This window comes from Panthera pardus, unplaced genomic scaffold, assembly GCF_024362965.1.
Source record: "Panthera pardus isolate Hobbes unplaced genomic scaffold, ASM2436296v1 HiC_scaffold_17, whole genome shotgun sequence".
Taxonomy (NCBI): Eukaryota; Metazoa; Chordata; class Mammalia; order Carnivora; family Felidae; genus Panthera; species Panthera pardus.
The window spans coordinates 82,955,368-82,980,369 of NW_026526732.1; the positions used below are offsets into that span (position 1 = coordinate 82,955,368).

Genomic DNA, 25,002 nt, shown 5'->3' on the forward strand with positions numbered 1-25,002 from the left:
TATTCATTAACCAATATTAACACCAAAAATTTACTATTCTGTTAGCTTCCAATTCAAAACAGTAATATAAATTCCTTACATCCGCCTTTCCTCCTCTTCCTTTCTTCGACGTTGTTCATCTTCCTCACGTCTTTTTCTTTCTTTTTCCATTTCTTCTTGAATACGCCTCAGCCGTTCTGCTTCCTCTTCCTGCTGTTTTTTTTTCTGTAATGCGCTGAGGAGTTCCTCTGAGCTTTTAACTAGTGCATCATATTCTCTCTGTATCTGTTCCCTTGTCATCATAGTGGACTTAAGAACAAAATAATAAACATGTACTTAAAAAAATTAGCTCTTCTATTGCACAATGTGAATATACTGAATGCTACTGAATTACACATTTAAAAATGGTTATGATGGTTATGTTAAAAATGGATTGGTTAATGTTACATGCTTTTACCACAAGAAAAAAAATATATATATATACACACAAATACAGCAAACACTGGAAAAGTTGGTAAGCAGTAAGGCCGTTATCTTTGTTATACTACTGGTACACTAATGTTCAAAAATATTTTAAGTTATCTCTGCAGACAAATACTTGAGTCTATTTCCTATTAATCAAGTAATAAAATATCTAAGGGTGTAATGCAAAGTAACATTACTATAGTTGAAAATTATGTTTTAAGGAATGATTTGTTAATTTTGCTTTTGTTTACTATTCTTTTTCAATAGATATGGATGTCTTTTATTTTATTTTTTTTCTATTAAGTATAATTTATTGTCAAATTGGTTTCCATACAACAACCAGTGCTCATCCCAACAGGTGCCCTCCTCAATGCGCATCACCCACTTTCCCCTCCCTCCCACCCCCCATCAGCCCTCAGTTTGTTCTGAGTATTGAAGAGTCTCTTATGCTTTGCCTCCCTCCCTCTCTGTAACTTTCTTTTTCCCCTTCCCCTCCATGGTCTTCTGTTAAGTTTCTCAGGATCCACATATAAGTGAAAACATATGGTATGTCTTTCTCTGCCTGACTTATTTCACTTAGTATAATACCCTCCAGTTCCATCCACGTTGCTGCAAATGGCCAGATTTCATTCTTTCTCATTACCAAGTAGTATTCCATTGTATATATAAACCACATCTTCTTTATCCATTCATCAGTTGATGGACATTTAGGCTCTTGTTGAAATTTGGCTATTGTTGAAAGTGTTGCTATAAACATTGGGGTACAAGTGCCCCTATGCATCAGCACTCCTGTATCCCTTGGGTAAATTCCTAGCAGTGCTATTTCTGGGTCATAGGGTAGATCTATTTTTAATTTTTTGAGGAACCTCCACACTGTTTTCCAGAGCAGCTGCACCAGTTTGCATTCCCACCAACAGTGCAAGAGGGTTCCCATTTCTCCACATCCTCTCCAGCATCTATAGACTCCTGAGTTGTGCATTTTAGCCGCTCTGACCGGCGTGAGGTGGTATCTCAGTGTGGTTTTGATTTGTTTACTATTCTTTAATAAGTAAAAGGAATCGTACCAAGAGAATATTTAAGAAATTATTAAATACACCCAAAATTGTTGGATGATTTTCCTAAGTGAGCCTCCAAAAATTGCAGCTGGGTTGATGTTGAGATAAAACCACATACAGAGAAATGGCTACTGACAGATTTGTAAAATCAGTTGTTTATCCAAAGCATTTTCATTCTTCTCTTGAGCTCCTTTCTCCATTCTCCCTCCAAGATTTGCCACTGTCTACTTAAAATATCTGCAGAAAATATGTGCTTGCTTTAAGATATTATAGCCCACATCAATACACTGACTTATGGATAAGAAAAACATTAAGACCCTAAAATATAACAGAATAGGCTTGAAGAAACAGATGTACTATAATTAACAAGCAAGCATATAGAAAACATTTTCAATCCCTCTGGTACTTAAATAAATGAAAATCAATACAAAAAAAGAGGCCCCATTTTTTTCTGTAAAAAAACTTGGGGGGAAATTAATTGCTAAGTTTAAAACACTTAAGTAGTTCATGATACAGCCTATATAATGTAATGACAGGGACAAGGCATATAACATAACAATAAGGACACAAAATCAAATTGTGAGAACTTTACAAGCATATGTGCCTCTAAAAAACGCCTGGAAAGTGACTGACTATGCAACAGTGTAACAGCTGAATGTGTTACTGTCTGGGGTTAAGGGTTTTTTGGTGGTTTTCTCCACATTTTCCATAATATTACATTACTTTTATAATTTGAAAATTAGTTTCTGAAGGTAAAAAACATGAAACAAATTAAAATAATCTGCATGAATCCTCTCTCAGTGATGATTACTCAAAAGCTTACCAACAGAGTACAGTATTTTAATTACTATTTGGGAGGGGGCTTTCCTAACAAAAGATGAAATTGCATAAAAACTGTCTTATTTTTTCGCTATAAAAATTTTCAAACATAGAACAATACAATGGTCATCACTTGCCATCACTGAGACTCAACATGTGTAACATTTTGTATCTTTAAAAAAAAGGACACCTTTCTATACAATTCAATATGAACCACAAAGTATATTAAATTGTTTAAAAAGTCAGTCATTTGGATCAAAATTCCATACCTTAATTTTGGCCATTAAAGCATCAATAGAAATTTCAAGGTCCTTGACCTGTTTATTCACCTCTGGTTTTCCATCTTTCAATGCATTTACTACTTCATTAAATTTATCGAGTCGTTTTTTCAGTGTGCCAACCTTAACCAGTCCATCGATGCTGTAAACATAATACTTCATCAGGGTTTAATTTCACCATGCATCAATGCCATGCATAGATTTTTCATCTTAATAAAATGCCAAATAAACATCTTGCTATAAATAGGGTATTTCACTTCTGTTTTCATATTATCTAGGATTCTCTTTTTTAGATCTCTTGTTGAAAGTAAAAAAGAAATAAATATGGGTGTGAATGACACTGATGCCTGTATTTTAGCCTTCTTTATTACATGAAAAATTTCAGAATTCAAATTATAGAAGAAGTTAGAAGAGTTATCTAATCACTTTGATGAGATTTAAGGATTAACAGTTATACAGGCCTCTAAATTTAAAAAGTCTAAATAAGACTCAAATAAAAAGACTAAATAAAAAGACTAAACAGTGAGACAATATAATTCCTATACATAATCTTGAGAATTATGGTGACATTTTTTAAAAACAATGCCAAAAAAATAAAAAAATAATAAAAACAACGCCAATTTGTCATTTATCAAGAAACTCAAGTCACTAAAATAATTAGAATATAAGAGCTTCTTTTAGCCATTTATTTCAACCTTTTATAGTATTTTCATTTTTGTAAGCTACTTCAAACCCTTTTGTAGAGTAAGGCAAGTAATTAAATAATGAAATAATTAGTTAATTAATTTCAAATACATAATATAAAATAACAGACTAATACATCTTTTTACAAAGAACATTAGTAAGGAGAAAACTCTGTAAGTATCCAAACTGCTCTTCATTGACCTTATAGCCATTTTATATTAGGGTAAATAGGTTTAATAAGGTTCTTTAGGCACTATTTTTTTTAATGTTTATTTTTATTTTTGAATGAGAGAGAGAGAGAGTGTGAGTGGAAGAGGGGCAGAGAGAGAGGGAGACATAGAATCTGAAGCAGGCTCCAGGCTCTGATCTGTCAGCAACACAGCCCGAAGCGAGGCTCAAACTCACAAACCGCAAGATCATGACCTGAGCTGAAGTCGGACATTTAACAGACTGAGCCACCCAGGGGCCCCTGTATTTTTTATTTCAAATTTTTATTTAAATTCTAGTTAGTTAACGTACATGGTAAAATTGGTTTCAGGTGTGGAATTCATCACTCACATATAACACCAAGTGCTCATCCTAACAAGGCACTATTCATCTTACCGAGGTTTGTGTCTCCTTTTGCAAAGCCACATTCTAATAGTTTTTTGCATTTTAATGCAGGCTTCAGCTCGATATTTTATTTTGTTTTTCACTACATATGAGAGGAAAATACAATGACAGAAAATTATTCAGTTTAAATCAGGCATATAATATTCTTAAAAACCACTCATTTCCACACAGCAATTTTCAGGAAACATGAAATCTTAACAAACACATTAGACCAGACATCAAAATCGGGAAGTTTAATATTTCTGTAATTCCTTACACTTGTTAAAACAAAAAGTACATCATGTATGTGGCTAGGTTTACACCTTAAACATACTATTTCCTTATTATGTCACACTATTGCTTCCCAAACTGTCCTAGGCAATACTGGTCTATTAAATGTTAACAGGTATGTCTTGAAAGGATTCACTTGTCAAATAAATTTACAAAAAGCTATATGCTATACCTCCTTCAGGAGATGCACTGTGAACATACAAAGTAAAGCATCTGAGAGCCCTACAGTAAAGAAACCTGTTTAACTTCAGTTACCCAGAACATCTTATACTAATCTGACCTTTGAACCTTTTTTTCAGAGCTTCCCTATTAACATCCTTCAAAGATCCTGTCTGGTTACCAACTTCGCCACTGCAGAACACAGTCCACAAACAACTGGTATAGCATAGATAATTTACATACAATGTATTTTCCTTCATAATGCAACTATAAAGCTGAAAGCATTAAACCACAGTGACAAATGTGTCTATATTTTACTTGGAAACTATGGGAAAAAGAGCTTTTGTCATCTTTTTTATTGTAGTTTTCTTTTTATCTATACGCACAATTGTCTAACAAAAAAACCTCAATAATAATCCTTGTTTGCAGATTTCCTTTCCATTAAGTCAAAGGAATTTTATTTTTCTTTTAATAAAGTACACCTTACTGAATCCTTTTTGGGTGCCTAGCACTGGTGAGTAGGGAGAAGGGAGGGGCAGCTGTAAATTTAATCAAGTTATTGACAATAATTCTATACAATTAAATATTTGCCATAAACCCTCAGGTAACCCAAAAACATTCTGCCCCTAACCCTTGTTTTAGCCACAAATAGTTACTATGACCTAGAGACACACACGAAGTAGCAGCTCAGTCCAGTGTGTCAGAGAGAACAGGGTCTGAATGAGCAGTGGCAGGAGAAGAGGTTTGGAAAGGGAAGCTGAAACCCCGTTTCACAGGGTCTTGAAAGACATTCTAAGACTTTGCCCTACATCAAAGGAAAGCCTTAATAAAAGACATTCTAAGACTTTGCCCTGTATTAAAGGAAAGCCTTAATAAAAGGCTTTAGTTTAGAGAGGACCTCTAGGAAGAGAACTCCTGGGAAGCCAAGGAAACTCAGTTTGGGAGCTACTGAAGCTAACATGTGAGTGGGGAAGTGGGGCTCCACTAAGTCCCTGGCAATAAAGAGGAAAGAATGCACAGCACTTGGAGGAAGAATCAATAGGATGTGTTCACTGGCAAGATTTCAGGGACAAAAAGGGAGAGACACCATTACAATCTTGAAATTTCTGGTGTGTGTACCAGTGAAGCCATGCAGGTGGAAAGAGAAAAGTTCTGGCTTAAGTCTGAGAGACTGAGGGGGTCATGTAGGGAGAGCGGGAGGAATCAAGACTGAGTTCTGTTTCTGTTTTGTTTAGGACACGGTGAAATTAATTTTCCCATAACACATTTGGATAAAGAAGATAAATATCACACATAAAAAATATTTTTTTAGAAGTCCACAAATAATAATTTACCATGTATAGTACATGCCAAGTGTTACGTACAGCCTGAATAAGTAACGTGGTCCCTGTGGCCCGTCACTCACCAGACTTTATAACATTCCACAAACCGACTCATTTCCAAAGTAATTACAGATCTTGGTATGATAGAAAACACCTACATTTGATGACTGAGAGGGAGCACCACTGAACTTTCTTCCAGCGACTGCAGACAAGCCAGTGATTGACTCTTTTAACGAGTTCTGCTAAATGGTCAGGGTCAGACTTCATAATCTGATCAAATTCTGCAAACTAGGAAATAAAATAATTTAGCAGCAGTATCAAAAGAAAATGTGTTTGAACACACAGAGAGATACAAAATACTAAAGTCAAAGCTAGTATCTAACTTTCTAGAAATTATCACAATCCAATAACAGACCCAAGTCTCAAGAGAGTACAGAGCAAATTCAAACATATCCAGTTGTATTTTGCTGCCTTCCTCTCCCATCAGCATCCTTTTCCAGAGGGGTAATCAGGGCTTACTCATTGCTAGTTAGCAAATTTAACAATAAAAGTAGAAAAAATCTTAAATGACAATTACAGACAATTGGCAAAAAGGTTTTACTTAGAAAAGAGTGAAATTAAGGGCTGTTTCTGAACTGGCTCATCCACATACTCTGATATCTGTATACAGCTTCTGACAAGTGAAGATCAGCTATATAATGTCAGGTACCACTATACTGTTCTCACTCTCCCAACTTCCATCCCTATTTTGGTCAGATATAAAAATTGCTACTAAGAGACAGACAACATAAATAAAACGGCCATGAGGTTACTAAAAAATAAAATCCATTATTTCCATAATTTACCACCAAATTATAAAATGATTTCTATCCTTTATTAAATATCTCACTATAATATATTGAGGATGTCACACACCTATCAATAAATGGCTTCTTATAATCAAAATTAAGTTAAAGGTAACATAACAAGATTAAAGATCTTTGAAAACTTGCCTTGTGCTTTCAACATATCTTTCTAATTAATTTTTCTGAGGGCAAAATAAGACCAAGTGTTTTCTCAGGCTACTAATTCTAAAATTATTACTATAGCCCTGAAATAAGAGAAATGTCAGGTTTATGATAAATATGTATGATTATATAGCTAAGCCAACCATGAATATACATTTTTAATTTTTTTCTTTTATAAGAAATGGTATGGGTTCTCTGCAGTAAAAATATTCGAAATGGAAATGCATACATTGGTAATGCATTACATAGGTTTTTATCTCATGCTCAAAAATGTGAAATCAGATTTATTACTATCATTAATCTAGTCTTCACGGCACTAGAGATTTTTTTTTTTTTAATTTTTTTTTTTAACGTTTTTATTTATTTTTGAGACAGAGAGAGACAGAGCATGAACGGGGGAGGGGCAGAGAGAGAGGGAGACACAGAATCGGAAGCAGGCTCCAGGCTCTGAGCCATCAGCCCAGAGCCCGACGCGGGGCTCGAACTCACGGACCGCGAGATCGTGACCTGAGCCGAGGTCGGACGCTCAACCAACTGCGCCACCCAGGCGCCCCTAGAGATATTTATTAATGATACTGCGAAGTCAAACAAATATGGTTGGCTATTATATAATAAGAGTTGTGTTTAAAATGATGAGGATGCAATTATTCACTCAATATTAATGAAGTCAGGAATGGTGAACATGTTATGAACAGATTGTGAATAACATTTAGGTATTTGTTTTGTACACACGTTATGAAATATTCTATAACTCAGTCTTATAACCTAGTACAACAATCTATAAATACAAAAACTATGGGTTAGCCTAAAATTATGTCACCTACAAAAGTATTTACACATTCATTCAAAGATTTGAAAGAAGTTGGTACAAACCTCAGTCCAATTTCCTGTACCTTAAACATCTATTTATACTCTAATAGAACTTGTTCTTACAATGAAGACTCAAAAGTACTGTGAAATTTTTAATTATTGAAGACTGAATTAATATGTTTTAGAAAATGTTTCAACTTTTTAAAAACATAAACATTTTCTGGTTAATCCTTATTTAAGCAAAAAAATCCAATTAAACAATGCTCTGATTCCAGTACTTCCAAATGTGAAATAAAAACTGTAAAACTTATACAGAGTAGTACACATTGTAAACTTCTAACAAGTAGAGAAACTGTGTACACACACACACACACACACACACACACACACACACACATGCATACTATTACTGATACTCATATGATTCATGAATAATAAAAATTACTAAACACTTCAAAACATGCCTTGACTCCAACTATCCATATTCATCATGTTAAACTTTAAAATACAAATATACTTACCTTGCCAGGCCGAAAAAATACTTTTGTTAACCCAAACTTGTAGTCAATTTCATTCAAGCCTAAAGCTTTAAAAAGAGCCTGAAAAATAAAAGTTCAAAAGTTAAATGCCAAATAGCAGTTAGCAAGAAAGACAGTTCATAGCTAAGAAACTTCAATTTAGGCAGTATTCATACCTTGCAAAACAGTCTTGGATCTAATCTTGCAAGTTTATCTGGCATATACTTTTTATACATGTTGTAGAGTTCATGAAAGGAAGCTCGTGATGGGAAACCACCCTGCATTAAGTCCAAAACAGACACCATACCTAGATTCATAAACAAACACAAATTACTGCCAATCTCTGCACCGAAGTCCAAAAATAACTTGTGAATGATCAATTTTATACATTAATGTTTAGAAAGGGGCAATTTATACGAATCATCAGCAAAGAAATATTACATAGGGACTATCATGTCCATACTCAATATGTACCAACTTACCCACCACCTAAAACTATTGTAGCAAATTTCATCTAAAACCAGCAGGACTAATCATTTTCTAGGGCACAAACTACTAGTCTCTAGAAAGCTCAAATCTAGTTTGTATCTTTTTTCTGCTAAAAACCTATGTCACAATCAACAGTATAGGAGGTAAAGGCCTGCATTAATTCACTAAGTCCTGAGGTTAATTTTTTAAAAAGATTCCTAATACAGTCTCTAAGAAGTAGCCCCAAGTTCTCACTCAAGCTTATACAAGGCAAAAGAGAAAGAAAGGGGAGCTCAGTATTTCACTATAAAGATCCCTGTTCACTCACCTCTCAAAGAAGCTAGTCTATTGGGGTAAAGAGTCTATAGAAGGAGTATCTATTTTCAGTATAACTCTAGTACGTCTAATTTGAGCCTTGAGTCAGTATGAAATTTTCACATCAGGAAAAGCATACATAGTCAGGGAAAGGTTCAACAATTGTAGATAATGCCAGGACTTTTATTTACAAAAAGGCCTGTATTTCACTCCCTGAGACTTTCCTATCAATGGAGATAATAAGATTATTCAACAAAGCGTTAAGACAAATGGCCAGCCATTTAGAAAACAAATGTTAACACTGGACGCCGGATCCCTCCTCACTCCTTATACCAAAATAAATTCCTGGTGGTCAAAAATTTAAATTGGCAAAATGAAACTACAAAATATATTATTTTTAAATAAGTGGATTGTTATTTTAAAAATAATCTCACAGGAAAGATATCTTTTCTAGAGAGTCAGACTGAATTTTAACCTATCAGACTGGCAAAGATATAAAACACCAATAGTACTCAAAGTCGACCAATAGTACTCAAAGTGTAAGAAAACACACACATATACTACTGGTGGGAAAGTAAACCAGTGCAACAATTTTGGATGGCAATTTGGAAATATTTATCCTCTTGACTCAGTACTTTCTACTTCTACTTCTATGAATCTATCCTACAACTTGTCACACATGTGGACAAAAATACACATTGAGAATGCACACATGTCCACTGGATCGCTGAAATAGAAAAAAATACAGAAATAATTTAAATATCAATGAATTAAATGATATTACAACCATATGGCAGAATATGGTGTATTAATTTAAAAGAATGGGCAAAGCTTTATTTAACCAATACAAAAAATATACCCAAGACACAAAACTAAGTCATCACACCTGAGAAGACTTTTTAGTTATTATTATTGTGTACTATTTGATTTTTTCTTAGAGTCAACTATATAACTATTATAATTTTTAATACTAATTAACGAAGCACATAAAGGCAATCATTCCTAAGGAAAGAAATCTCTAAAACTAAATCTAGTTAGTTCTAGGCTCTGCTCAAGAAATAAAAGATTTGGCTAGTATTGTTACAATTCTTGCCCATGTGTATCAAATAAACAAGTACCCTTGGGAACGTACACATGTGCCACCTCTGAGTCCCCTAGCTTGCTCTGTAGCTGAAGACAACATATGAACTTACAAAAGTTCATTAAGAATTTCATGAAGCTTCGGGGCGCCTGGGAGGCTAAGTAGGTTGGGCACCTGACTTCAGCTCAGGTCATGATCTCACCGCTCAGGGGCTCAAGCCCCACGTCAGGCTCTGTGCTGAAAGCTCGGACCCTGGAGCCTGCTTCCAGTTCTGTATCTCCCTCTCTCTCTGTCCCTCTCCCACTCATGCTCTGTCTCTTTCTCTCAAAAATAAATACACGTTAAAAAAAATTTTTTTTTAAAAAGAATTTCATGAAGCTTAACAAATTACCAAGCCTAGGGCTGCTTTCTCAGCACTTGAAGCTAATTTACTCTAAAGACCTTTCAACACTTAAAAAAAAAAAAAAAAAAAAAAGTCACCAAACCAAGTACTCTTCCTTCTAGAAGTGTGACTGGTGAAGGGCTTATTGGTGCAGTCTGGCTGGTTATATTCAGAATCCTCTTTGCTGCCAGAGATAGGCAGCACAGCCCCAAGGTTACAGAGGAAGAACACCTGCCTTCTCTTACCTTCCCCTACTTTGCCCTGGTGTTGGCTGATCAGAAGATAGTAACTTTAGTAAAAGAAGTCCTAAATCAATTAATTCTTCTTAAATCAGAAAAAAATAATGAAAACAGAAAGGTAATCCAGAATTCAAATCTTAAATGTCTTTATTTTACAAAGCTTCATAAGTATTTTTATTTCTACTGGTTATTGGGGTGTTTTGTTTTTTCATTTTCCTCATTACCTAGCCACATGATTAGAACCAGTTCTATATTATTTTACTATTATTATTACTTTAAAAAAAGGTCAAACTACTACGAATTGGTGTCATCTACTAAACTGACAACACATCTTAGCATATTGAAATACACTGCTTAACTGAAAGATAAATCCTAGCTAAAGCATCTATAACCCCACACTCTACCAATTTAAAAGTCTATATAGCTAAATGTAAACATGCTTGACTTGCCAGGACACTGGATGCTCATTTAGGAAATAAATGATTTATTGTATTAGGCTAAACAAACCATGAAAAGAAATTTAAATGAGAAAGGAGTCAAACTCAAAATAAAAACTATCTGAAGAAAATATCACAAAAATACATCCATATGTACGAATATGGCAGACATGAATTATTTAACATTACAGTATTTGTTAAAATTATTAACAAAAAGTCTTCACATGTGCCAGACCGTGCATTTCACTCAACAAATATTTACTAAGTCTAGTATAAGCTCTGCACTGCTCAGAGGCTGGGATAAATGTGCAAGCCAAAACAGACACTGTTTCTGCCCTTGAGAGATCTATAGGTTAGAGAAAAAAATTACATGATTGCACAAATCTATATATAATTTATGGCTAAAATGAAGGTGCTCAGCACTCTTTACTCAGACCCCTCTTTCTGTTAAGGATATCAATAAAGGCTTTCACAAGGAAAGGACAATCAAGCGTAGAAATGAAAGATGAAGACAAAAGTCAGTCAAGAGCTTCTCAGAGGAAGCAGTATGTGCACAGGCCTTGTGACAGGAGGGAATATGGAGAACTTAAGGAACCAAACAAAGGCCAGCATGTCTGGAGCACAGGGAGGAGAGAGAGAGTAGAGAGAGATGGAGCTAGGAACACATGGGCCAGACCTTTGGGGCCTCATAAGCTACTAGGATTTTACTCTTTCCCCTAATAATACTCAGAAGCCATTACAGCATTTTGAGCAGTAAAAAGATGTGATCAGACTTGAGTTGTAAAGCAACAATTCTGGATATATGTGAAGAACAGACGGAGCAGATGCAAGGAGAATACTTAGGAAGCTACAGCAAAAAGCCTGGTGAAAGATGGTGATAGCTTGGATTGGGAGTACTAAGACTCACTGTTTGCCAGCAGAGCAGATCTTAAATATTCTCACCACAAAAGAGAACTGGTAATTACGGGATCTGATGAGACTGTTAGCAAATGCTATGGGGATAATCATTTTACATACAGAAGTATATCAAATCAACATGTTGTACACCTTGCCTTTATGTAATAAGTCAGTTATATTTTGATAAATCTGGGGGGGGGGGGGGGACAAAGACTATTTAGGAGGTCACATCAGGCAGTGGGGACAGAGAATACATAACTATGCTGTGCAATATGGCACCCACTAGCTACATGGTTTGCAGTTGCACTAGCCACATGTGACTATTTAAATTTTTAAAAATTAAAATTAAATTTAAAAATCAGTACCTAAGTCATACTAGCCACATGTCAAGTGCTCAACAGCCAGAGGCATCTACCATATTGCACAACACAGATATAAAATATTTCTATCAACATGAAAAGTTATATCAAACAGCACTGGGAAGAGTGAGAAAGAAACAGGCCTAAACCAAAGCGTGAAAAACTCTAACAAACACTACCCAGAGAAAAGAAGACCCTGCAGAGGAGTTGAGAATTTCCAGAAAATTAAAAAGAAAAGCAGGGAGCACCTGGGTGGCTCAGTCTGTTAAGTGTTAGACTTCAGTTCAGGTCATGAATTCGAGCTCCAAATCAGGCTCCCTGCTATCAGCATGAAGCCTCATGCCTCCTTTGGATCCTCTGTCTCGCTCTCTCTATCTGCTCCTCTCCAGCTCTGTCTCTCTCTCTCTCAAAAATAAATAAATATTAAAAACAAAAACAAAAAAAGAAAAAAAAAGAAAATCAGGGACATGCTCTGATTCAGGAGCCAAGGAAAGGATACATTAATGGGCCCAATCAAGTCAAAGGTCGATGTCCACTAAGATGAGGACTGAAAAAGGAATATCTGATTTAGGATCAGGGAAATCTCAGGTGACCTTATCAAGAATTATTTTGTTGTGGAGCGCCTGGGTGGCTTAGTTGGTTGGGCAGCTAACTCTTGATTTCAGCTCAGGTCATGATCTCATAGTTTGTGAGTTGGGGTCCCACATCAGGCTTCGCAATGACAGGATGAAGCCTGCTTGGGATTCTCTCTTTCCCTCTCTGCCCCTCCCTGCTCGTGTTCTTGCTCTCTCCCTCTCTCTCAAAAACAACTTGAAAAAAAGAAAAGGAAGTACTCTGTTGGACTGATCAAGGTGAAAGCTGAATTATCTTGGGTTAGAGAGTGATTGGAAGGCAAGAAACTGAGAAAGCAAAAATAGGCTATTCTTGGACAGAAAAGGACAAACTATAGAATAAACAGTGAGGCTAGAGATAAGGAAATAGCTGGAAGGGAATGTGGGTCAGAGGAAATTAAGATTAAGACTCCACATGTTTAAATGGTAGTGAGAGAGACTACCTCAAAGGGAATGATTCAATACAAATAATCGATATTGAAGATTCAAAAGAAAGTAGGAAGGGATGATTCCAAAGAACTATAGTCTCAACTTGGAAGAGAGGCACTTCCACCTTCTTAGCAAAAGGGAAGGTTATGCAGGTAGGTAGCAGTGTTTGGTAGCACACAGGTGAAGCTTTCCATCTTCTAGTAAGAAGCTGAGGCTGTCTATTGGCAGAGCTTCAGAGATCTGGAGAGAGCAGGGTGGGTTTGCCTAAAGCTTATACAATTGTAATTTAAGAAAAAAGTACAAAATTACAAAATACAAAAGAATATAAAAGCAGGTACAGGGCTTTCAAAGGAGCTCATCTAAATGAGGGACCCTGAAGCTTAAGTGACCCTAGCTTTATAATGAATCTGACTTTGAGAGGAGCAAAATAAGGAGTAAGAAAGACCAGAGAGCTTAAGGAAGTATCACAAATTTGGGATGGAGCAAAAGGCAAGTAGAGGACTCATGCCCTGGGAGACAGGAGGAGTAGCATGGGTGTGGAGAGAAGATGGGCATGCAGTACAGGAAAAACAGTGAGCCTTGTGCCTAAGACTTCTATGACTGAGCAAAGTTAGAAGGTGGCAGGTGAAAGGTGGAGAGTGATAGTTTAGCCAAATGCACAGAAGTTCTGCAGCAGCCAAGGGCATTGTGTTTTCATTTTTTTGTAAGCAGTGGAGTGAGAGCAAGGACACCAAAACCCACCTCCTGACCCAGCTATTTAAGGAATGAGAAATGAACTACTGCCAGCCCGAGAAGGCCTGGGTGGCTCAGTCCATTAAGTGTCTGACTCTTGATTTTGGCTCAGGTCATAATCTCAAGTTTCATAAGGTCAAGCCCTGCTTCAGGTCAGCATGAAGCATGGAGCCTGCTTGGGATTCTCTCTAACTCTCCCTCACTCTCTGCTCTTCTCCCACTCATGCTCTCTCACTCTCTCAAAATAAATAAATAAACTTAAAAAAAAAACAAAAACCTACTTAAGGGACATCTAGGTTTGCAGTTAAAGAGTTTTCATAAATTTTACTTCAATGCTGTAAAGTTGCTTTATTTCACAATAAACTATATCCCAATTTGCTAAAATAACTTGCTAGCCATGCTTTTCTTATAATTTAAGGAAATAGAAAATAAAAATCTTACTGTACTTAAAAACAATCAAGATAGCTGTGACTGGTTTAAAAACATTCCCAACACACATGGATATAAATTATAAAAATATGAAAATACCTAGGAGTGCCTGGGTGGCTCAGTCGGTTGAGCCTCCGACTTTGGCTCAGGTCATGATCTCACAGTCTGTGGGTTTGAAGCCTGCGTTGGGCTCTGTGCTGACAGCTCAGAGCCTGGAGCCTGCTTCAGATTCTGTGTGTCTCTCTCTCTCTAACCCTCCCCCGTTCATGCCCTGTCTGTCTCAAAAATAAACATTAAAAAAAATTTAAAAATATATATATATGAAAATACCTGAACATTGAAGTTGAGACAAAATCTGGGCACCTTCAAAGTGGTGGCTTGTCATCTTTAAGTTAGGTTTGATACAACGAATAAAGCTTGCACCCTAGGAGAATAAAGATACTTTTTAAGACAATACAATAAGCATTCTTATTTTTCTATTTCTATGAAAATCAGTAACTATCAAGCATGTTAACATTAATATCTGAACCTCTTTTAAAATAATCACTAAAGAATCTAAAACTTAATTAGCATACTTTCAAAATTTCAAGCTTGGAATGAATTTCTGCATTATATACTAATGTTAGAAACATAGTACATTTTAGATTTGAGTACCAAAAATTGTGTTATTGTAAAAAGAAAAGTCTTTCATTGAAAAATATTTTAACATATTTACATATAATACATTTTTCAGACTGATACATATATGATTTTATTCTACATTTAAGTATATTTATATGCTATATTTCTGTGGTAAGAAAATTTTCCTATAACAAGACAAAGTAATAAAATTATGCCTCTCAAAATTTAGACCAAAGTGGGGAAAAATAAGTCAACCTTTTTCATCATTCTGTAAGTCCCTAAGCTGCACCACTTCACATTTTAAAGTTCTGTTTGTTAAACAGCATTTTTTTACAGCTTTTAAAGGCATTCATTTAGAATCAGTTATCGGATTACATTGAATGAGGCACAAAGAATATGGATATGTGCACAATGAACCTGTTGAGTATGAAAGTGAATATACCAAACATCCAAATAACTGTTCCTTTTCAGAGCAGTCCCCTTAAAAAACTGAATAGTTATTTCAACAAGGATGCTCACTGCAAACACTTTCAGAACACTTTTTGGAAGTATCTTCTTATAAATCACAAAAGTACTCTCATTATTTGCCCTGTATTTGGTGTAATCTATATTTGGGCCATAAAGATAAAGGTAAAATACCCTCCTCATCAGACTTGGTTTTTAAAGATGTTTAGTTCCTAAGAGATAAATATTTGCAAACAATGAGAATATCTGCTAATGCTTCCAAAAGCAAGTCTAACAATAAATTAAGCAATAACAGCATCAAAAGAATAAATATTTGGCTTTTCAAAATGACTACGTGAAAAGGAAGAATACCTGGTTAAGTTCTGTAGATCTGTTTAAAAAATAAGCCTCGCCTTGAATCATGCCCACATAACCCACATATCATACTTCTTTCTCTGGTAAATTTTCCATTAAAAACCAGGGTGAACTACTAAAATGTCTAGTTAATTAAAAAAGGGGGGAGGGAATCCTAGGAAATATTGCCTCTATAACAGGGCATAAAAATGTTATGTCCATTTTTTCCATGACAACACTGTCAGGCTGGAGAATGTTACTACTAGAATGATAAAATGAAAATGAATTACATGCATTATCTTTAATCCTAAAAAATATATTTTCTTTCTCCACATAAATAACTAATTATTTTCACTTTTCTGAAACTACAGGATAATCTGAATTGAGTAACATTTGAGAGAATTCTGTATATTTATAAAATAATGTGACTTCCCATATATATTTGACTTTCTTCAGAACAAGCCTAACCAAAATGACAACCATTTAAAAAACTAATTTTTTTAACAAGGGAATTCAGTTTTAAATTAATTTCTAATTATTCTAGGTTTACTCTGTTTATTTGAGTAATTACTAACAGTAATTTCAGAGGACTATTTAAAAACTCTGAATTTTTAAAAATTTTACTCACAGTACTTCGAAGTTTATCCAGAAGCAGATTTAACTGTGTCTGCAGAAGAAAGCAAATCACTTTACGATTTCAAAAAGCAAAAGTACACAATGTCATAAGTTACCATTAGCTCTCCAACATTAGCATAAAATAACATGCAATAACATCAACATACAACACAGTGCAACTTAACAACTGATAAATTCTTTTACAGTAACATGCAAAATATATGGCTAGTATGATGACAAGGACAGTAACTTATACTAGTCATACAGAACTTGTATAATTAAAAGACTGAAAATTAGCAATGCTATAAAATATACACACATACTTGCAGGCGGGATGAATGAGGGAAAAGTGTACAGGCAACAAAGGAAGTACATGAAAATGCAGGGGATGCATTCCATAATAGATCAACAGAGCTGTACTTGAATATGTAGCAAGCTGGGTGCAGTTTCTGTCACACTCCATTGAAGAATGAAGACATACTTAAAATACACACTAATGGTATTAGAAATGTTTTATATAACACTTATCATAAATGAAATTGTCCTGCCTAGCTGTCAAAACCCTCTTGGCTATTTTAAAATATTTTACATTCCAATTATTTTTAAAAGCTTGGACAATTTTCTCAAAAACAACTTGACAATGTATACTACAAGTTACTATATTTTCCTGTTTCTAATAATATTAAGTGACAGTAATTTACTCTGGTTTAATAATACATTAAAATCATGTTTTGCTTTACTTCTCTGCAAAGTCAATTATATAAAATTCTCATATCAATTTTATACTAAGATGCTTATTATACTACTTACAGAAGATAAATCCAGATGTTAATTCCTAAATTAATATATTGGATCAATCCAATATGTTAATAATAATTATTTTTAATAATAGTAATTATTTAATATTTAATAATAGTAATTATTATTATTATTATTAATAGGTAGACTGTACTGAATACTTTCTATGAGTCAGGCACTGCTCAAAGATTTTCACAGGAATGATCAGGTTCAAACCACAAACAATTCAAATTAAGTATGTATTATCAGCCTCATTTTTCAGGTAAAAGCATTATGGCCCAGAGGGATAAATTACTTGCCTATGATCATGGAACGAGTAACGGTAAAGCCAAGATTCCAACAGTTCATTCTCTTACACATGAAACTACAGTATACTTCAGACATCATAGGCTTAAGTTATAAAAATGGAGTAAATTTCTGACTGGATGAAAAAAAACACAGTCACACCCCACTTATCTGGTTGACTGAGTTCTGACAACTTTGATCAATCTGGACCACAAACAACTGAAAAGCAAGTACAAGAGGCACTAATTTGAAAAGAAAACAAATGTCACGAAGTCCATGCCTCTTAATCCATAGACTAAGCATGGTATTCTCCAAAAAAATGGAGATAAACTAATTCAGAAGAGAAGCAGCAAAAATAAACTTGAGAGAAGAGGGAAGACTGTCAATTATCAAGGAAGCAGTCAAGGACCATAAGGCATAAGGATAAACAGTTTTATGAAACTCATGCTCTATTTGTATTTTATTTTTAAGCATACAAATATTCATGTACGTAACAACAGAGTAAGACTTCCATCAAAGACGATTGTTTTCTAAATCACTAACAGTAAAAGAGTTATGTTTCAAATAACCTGAAAATGTTACTTTTCGGCAGAGAACCTGTGGTTCTCAGAAATGATGGGTAACTGAAGTCTTACTGTAAATGCTAGCCTGTTTTCTTTTATTGCCTTACGTAACTTGAATTTAACAAGCTATTCTACTATATTTTAAATTAAGAATTACTATTAATACATCATTTCAAAGTATCTCAACACATTTTTGAAATTTATTAGTAATATCACTCAGTTATAGTTTTTAGCAGTTTAATGTGCAAAATACATCCTATTGAATGTAAGTAATATTTAGGCATTTCATATCTCAACATAAAAGAATACTTTAATTCAAAGAATTTTAAGAATGTTTTGTTTTTATTTATACTGTCTAAAATTTCAAGTATGTTCTTTCAAGCAATACTACTATAATATTACATTATGCAAATAATAATATCCACTTCATATAGGCTAACATACTATTTTATACTAATCTGCTATCATGTGTCTATTCAGGAATTTCAAAATATACAAATAAGAGAAAAAGTATTGCTCAAGAGAATCAGGAACTCATAATGAATATAACATAACAAAGTTAAAGAATTTTTATTCAATTACTTGTAAAGTATTATCAACTTTCTCCTATATTTATATATACTTTAAAAAAATCTAGGTTTATAAACATGATTTCATCGAGATAGTTAATTAGAGCCCATTTCTATCCACAAGGGATTTCAGGAGGCTTACATTGTTGCTATTATTATAGTATTCTGATGCTTAAAGAGTTTCTAATTACATCATTTTTAATATTTAAAGTACACATAATAGAAGGCATATGCAGAGGTTTTTTGTATATACAACAATACTTTGTGAAGATGTATACAAGAGAAATTAATCCTATGTCTTTGTTCTATTTATAATTTTTTATTCATTAAACTTGTGATAGAAAAGTTTTTAAATTACCTTTTTCTATGCTAAATACTCAACAATTAAAACCAATTCGTGTTCCATTTCTAAGACACATCATGTGTCAATTCCCTGTCAGACCTCAAAGAATAAATTTTTGATCTAAAATTAATAAAACAAATGAGATGTTCTTCAATGTTAAATAAGCAGTTTGAAGGGTTTGTCACACAGAGCATTTATCTTTTACAAAGTTATCAAAAGCTTTAATCAAATTTTAGTGTAAAACACAGTGAGAGAAAACACATTGAAAATAAATTAAAAACTAAATTAATAACTTGAGACGGGCTCTTTTTAACATGGCAGCCATTCTATAAATGAGAGTCCAGGAAGGTGATCATTTACCTGAAGCCCCTGGCTGTGCCTGCTTTTCCTCTCTCAACTCAACTAGTCCTCTCTAGCCATCCCGAGCTGGACTACTCCAGCTAAAACAAAACTGCTGAATGAGGAAGGAAACAGAAAACACATGGGAAAGAGAAGGTTTGAAGGTCAACCAAACAGTAAGCAGAAGCAAGAACATTAGGAGAAGCAGGTATGAATCAGATATGTTAAGCAACAAGAAAGAACAGACTCATAAGATTTTAAGAATTTCTGTATGTTCAATTACTACACCTATTTTATGTTATTTTGTATACAAATATCAACAATGCAGGGTCTGCTCTTGCACTTCACTCATGGGATTTCTGACAGTGATCTGCATTATCCTCTGTAAAGTATAAAACAATATATTTTATTTGAAATGCACTAAAAACAAATTTTCAAATAATAAATTTAACACAAATACCTTAAACTTGTTTCCCACACTGATGAAGCTAAGTTTTCCTGCTTTTTGTTTAGTATCTTTGTTGTTGTTTGTAGATGATTCAAATAATTCTCGTATAAATTTATCCCTGGATTCACATATTAAGGATTCAAGAGACATATGTAAAGCATCATTATTTTTTTCCACAAATTGGGTCTGAAAAATAAAGCAAACAGGAATGATTCAGTCCATCCCTTGGTAATATCCCTTGATACAGCTCTGCTCAACAGAATTTGAGATGACAAAACTGTTCCGCGTCTGCACTGTCCAACACAGTCCCCACACATGAAGTGTGCCCAGTGTACTGAGGAACTGAATTTTAAATTTTATTAAATTTAAACTGAAATAACCAGATGTGGCTGGAGGTTAACATTATGTGCGGCGCAACTTCAACTTCAAATGGTTTTCTCTTAGTAAAAGTCACACTCACTGTTTCATAGCACACTGCCCCTGCAAAATGCCTGATAATGAAGCCTTCATCATCTCTGATGTTCCTATGGACTGCCAGCTTAGATTTTCTGGGTATCTGGAAAGAGTACATGCATTAGTTATTAAATTATCAAAAAAATATTACATAATCTCCTTAGAAAACATCTGGGATGTGAAACACTTAAAATTACATGGGAATTTTTCACACTTCACACAATTATACTGCCTTTGAAACACCTAGTAAGCTTTAGACTACCAATGAAATGTAGCAAGTATTTGGTTATAATCTCTCAAAAAAGAAAAAATGAGTCAGACAAAAATAAACACTGTAAATATGCAAAACAATGGGCACTTTATAAAGTTAACTGCCTATGTCTAAAGTAGTGGTTCTTGACTTAACTGGTGAATTAACTGGAAAACTTTTAAACCCCCTAAAGCCCGTATCATTTACGTCAGGTGATTTGAAGGTACAACCAAGGTTGAGAAGCACTGTTCTAAAAAACATCTGAAATCAGTACTTCTCCCACTTTCAAAACTATACATCCTAACATGTTTATACAATGAGCCTGAATCTATCTGAAGGACACTGAATCATTTTAGGGCTATACTATCAATGACAATATCTCATATTTAAAAGTTTCCAAAGTGCCTTCACATAAAAGAATATATCTGACCCTCAAAATAACCTAAGGATAAGAAAGACAACCTCATTTAAAAATGAAAAAACTAAGACTTTGAGAACATTACCAGGCTTTTTCTAGGTGAGAGGGCTAGCAGAGCACAGAGCCTCTTCTTTGTGAGGTGATACACCAGTATAAGCCAGAACAAGGGCCCTGGAGTCAAAATGCCCAGCCTGATTCCCAAATCCACAACTTCCTTACTATGCTACACATGACTGGTCACTTAACCTCTCTGTGTACATCTCCCCATCTCTAGCATGGGCATACAAACAGGATCTACCCCAGAGATTATGAGTATTAAATAAAATAACTTAAGTAAAACCTTCAGGTGACTGGCACATACGAAGTGCTCAATAAATGGTTATTATTACTTTTATTTCCAAAGAATTACAACAAAAGTAATGGCTTATAAAAATTAGAATTTACTGTCTTGCTCTTGTTCTCTTTGAAGACAAGCAGCCAAAGTCCATTCTTGATGTTTTAGCTTGTTGTCCTTGTAGTTATATGTACTATATAACTCAGGGTTCTCTGAGGCCCTGGTCACAATTTTGTTCACTAGCAATCTGTACTCTTGGTAAAGCAAGCTGGTCACAACAAAGACTAGTGAACAGTGAATATACAGGACCGGATATACATCTTCAATCTTAGCAAAAGTTTTGGTGAGGATTCATATCACTTGATTTCTATCTCCACTGAAGAGACAGGCTCTGCATTATAAGAAATATTTAAGGACATAGAAGAACTCCAAGTCAGTGGGGCACATGGTTGCTAGATTCAGTCCCTAGAGAAGGTTATCACAACTACATCAACTTTTCAAGTAAATGCATCCAACCTGTTTACCTAACACATTCTTAACTTAGTTAATGATGTAAGGAAACAAGAATACTAGTCTTCATTCAGTTCAGCTCCTGGATCCATCAAAGCAATGACTGATATACTATGGTACAATTTCAAAATAATAAACAGTATGGGAGCCATCTGCAAGTCTAAGCAGCTTTACTTTTCTTCTTTCCTCCCTTTCTTTCTTTGTTATTCTCTGTAAGATAAGGCAGCACCTATCTTCCTGGATGAAATTAACATCCGTATTTTTCTGTGCTAATTGGGCACAAGGATGGAGCTGTCTTTGTATTACCTCAAGGGATGATGGTTGAGTGTAAAGATAAATACAGAATTAGGTGAACCCAGGAAACACTTCAATAGCCTCAGGGTCCAGCCTCACGAAGAAAACCCTACTGTTCACTGGTATAAGGATTCAAACACAGCTCTATGACCCAACAGCAGTTCAGGGAACCAGGTCCTCTAACCCCTTCGGAAGTGTACTTCTCATTTATTTCCACTGATCTCTGTGTTTTTCCCTGTAGTTAATTTTTCTACTGCTTCAGTTCTGTGTCTCTGAGTATATTTCCCATTCAAAAGTCCCTAGGAAAGAGCATCAAAATAAATTGGCTACCCATTATCTAATATGGATTGCTTGCACAAGTCAGACTCTAAGCCATAAACTTTATTACTGGTCTTACAAATGTGCAGACTGGTGGCTGCTTGTGATTCTAGATGCTAACCCCTGGAACATGATCCAGGTCACATGACAGAAGCAAAGCAAATGGTGTCCATTTTGCTAGAAGGAAGAACATAAAAATAGCAAGTAAACCTGTTTATCCATTTTAGATAGATGAAATGTACTTTCCATCCAGCTAAAAGGGCCTTCATTAGAGAGATCATCATCATCCAAGATACACATATATAAACTAAGGGCCTATCTATAGAGGATGCTGTGCTGGATAAATTATAGTTTTTCTAAGCCCCATATAATTTATTATTCTAATTACTTAATATGCAACATCTTTCTAAAGGTTTCTCTTCCCACCACAGGGTCTCAATTTTGGAATGGCAAACTCACAGTGAGTCGGAAATGTTCTTTGTGTTTCTGGTGAACTGCAGATGTAAAGTGTTGATCACTTGGCTGGGGAAGGCGATTTTCTTCATCTAAAATATCCAGTATCCCCACTAATTTTGATTCAATTAAATCTATTCCAAAAAAAGTCAAAATATGACAGGGTAAAAACATTTTAAGGATATGTGAACAACTTACTGATTATAAATTTAAAGGACTGGTCAGAAGTAATGTAACAGATGATTGTATTGTAAGTATCTTCACAGGCTATAGAAAGCAGATAGATTTTATTTCAGATTTAGCAATCTATCAGAAAGTAACATCATAAACAGGTTTCCCCCACTATGGAAAAGTTTGCTTTATGCCACTTCACTTTTACAAAAGGCCTATATTAGTACCTGCTTTCATAGAAAGAAACCCAAAAAGAATTTTCGCATTTGCAAAATGGTAACTGCTTCTCTGATTTACACTATTTTGGTTTATGAAAAGTTTCATAAAAATGTTGATAGCGGGGGAAACTAATATAGGTTCTAGAAAAACAAGTTCATAAACATATGATTAATGTAAAACCATTCCAATTTGTAAGCTTAGATGAGAAGCTAAGGAACCAAAAATTCCTCCTCTTCCATATGATATCTACATTCAAAATGAAGTAAAAGTACAGAAGCTTTTTCATGCTTAGCTTTTAAAATCTACTTTTCAATAGTAATTCAAATGCCTTCCAACAAAACTTCAGTAACAGGACATTTTTATGCTCCCTTCATGTTGTTTGAATTTCTTACTTGTACAAAATAACTATAAAGTGCTCAAATACAGCATATAAAAACTACTAAATGGAACACACTTCAAAAGCCATAGGATGTAAGAAGAGAAATCAAAATTCGAACTGCATTGCTCAAAGAATGATGCTTTTTAGGCAACTGGTGATGGTGAAGGGGGGGGCATGCAGAACTAAACCATAAATGAGTATTTTGATAGGTGTAGAAGGATATGAAAGTGCGCTGAAAGATAAATGGCAGGGGAGGAATTCCAGCCAAGATATCAAATCACAAAATCAAAGGCACAGAGATCTGAGAAAGGCTGTGATATGTAAAGGCAATGCTCAGTGAGCCAACTAGCATGTAAGTGCTTTGAAAAGTTGTGCCAATGTGAAGTATTATTATTATTATTATTATTATATTACACTATCTTGTCCAAATGTAGCATGAGTTACTGACTCCATTGTGAAACTGAGTTTGCAAAAAACAAAGTTTGACCAACAGTTGATTTTAGAGATGAGGTGGGAAAGAAAAGGAAGATTAAGCACTAGCTCAGAGGTGAGAGAAAAAGGTTCCTTTACTGATAAAAACAGACACAAAGACCCTATTCTCCTACTGCACAGCATTATCTGGATATGACTCACGAAACTTGTGAGACCAACTTGCAACTGGCCAGAGGGTGCTGCCAATGCAGGGAACAGAAATAAGGGAACTGCAGAACCACAGAGCCAAACACTGAAAAACCTCACTTGGAGCCTGGCTAACATGGGTTTCCTTAGGTGAGTAATTCATCCCTTTACTACTTACGCAGTTTAATTTCCTTCTTTTTTATTTTTTTAATTTTTTTTAAATGTTTATTTTTGAGAGACAGAGACAGAGACCAAGCATGAGCGGGGGAGGGGCAGAGAGAAAGGGAGACACAAAATCTGAAGCACGTTCCAGGCTCTGAGCTGTCAGCACAGAACCCGATGCGGGGCTCAAACCCATGAACTGTGAGATCAAGACCTGAGCTGAAGCCCAATGCCTAACCAGCTGAGCCACCCAGGCATCCCTGTTTCCTTCTTAAGTTACTCACATGTTAGGTTTAAGAACGAAAATATTGATCACAGCAAACAGAAAAAATTTTAGGAAAATTTTCAACATACTGAATTTGATTCCTTGGTAGGAACAATAAACTCCCAGTAGTACCAGAGAAGTAAAACCTCTCCAATACCACAGCTTCAAGTCCTATAACTAGTAATATCAATCACAGAACACAGAAAAATTACTAGTAAAAGCATTCACTATATCTTCCCATAGTTCCCAAAAGTGGAATAAAAAAAACATACCTATACAGTCCTGATTATCCACATAATGCACTTCATTAACACCTAAACCTTCTTTTTGATAGAGTTCTTGTTCCTAAAATGAAATAATCATAATCATAGATATGGAAATACTGTAAAAGAAATGGCTTGTTTTGTGCCACTTCTGATCAT

The 25,002-nt window shown here is 34.8% G+C and overlaps 1 protein-coding gene across 7 annotated transcripts in view; it reads right to left on the reverse strand.

Annotated features, from left to right (window-relative positions):
* The window catches only part of MYO6 (myosin VI), a 143,882-nt gene that overhangs the window by 19,781 nt on the left and 99,099 nt on the right, over positions 1-25,002 (reverse strand). For 5 of the 7 annotated variants that reach the window (XM_019442694.2, XM_053904708.1, XM_019442693.2 and 2 more), the window contains exons 15-26: positions 24,853-24,925; positions 22,773-22,900; positions 20,197-20,292; positions 19,749-19,922; positions 16,405-16,443; positions 14,688-14,781; positions 8,155-8,285; positions 7,982-8,059; positions 5,802-5,931; positions 3,884-3,974; positions 2,588-2,738; positions 80-288 (exon numbers count right to left, since the gene is read on the reverse strand). In XM_019442694.2, coding sequence (XP_019298239.1) covers positions 80-288; positions 2,588-2,738; positions 3,884-3,974; positions 5,802-5,931; positions 7,982-8,059; positions 8,155-8,285; positions 14,688-14,781; positions 16,405-16,443; positions 19,749-19,922; positions 20,197-20,292; positions 22,773-22,900; positions 24,853-24,925 — 1,394 coding nt within the window. Of the gene's footprint in view, positions 1-79; positions 289-2,587; positions 2,739-3,883; positions 3,975-5,801; positions 5,932-7,981; positions 8,060-8,154; positions 8,286-14,687; positions 14,782-16,404; positions 16,444-19,027; positions 19,404-19,748; positions 19,923-20,196; positions 20,293-22,772; positions 22,901-24,852; positions 24,926-25,002 lie in introns of those variants that run through there. The other 2 variants (XM_053904709.1, XR_008422976.1) reach the window with 2 other exon arrangements.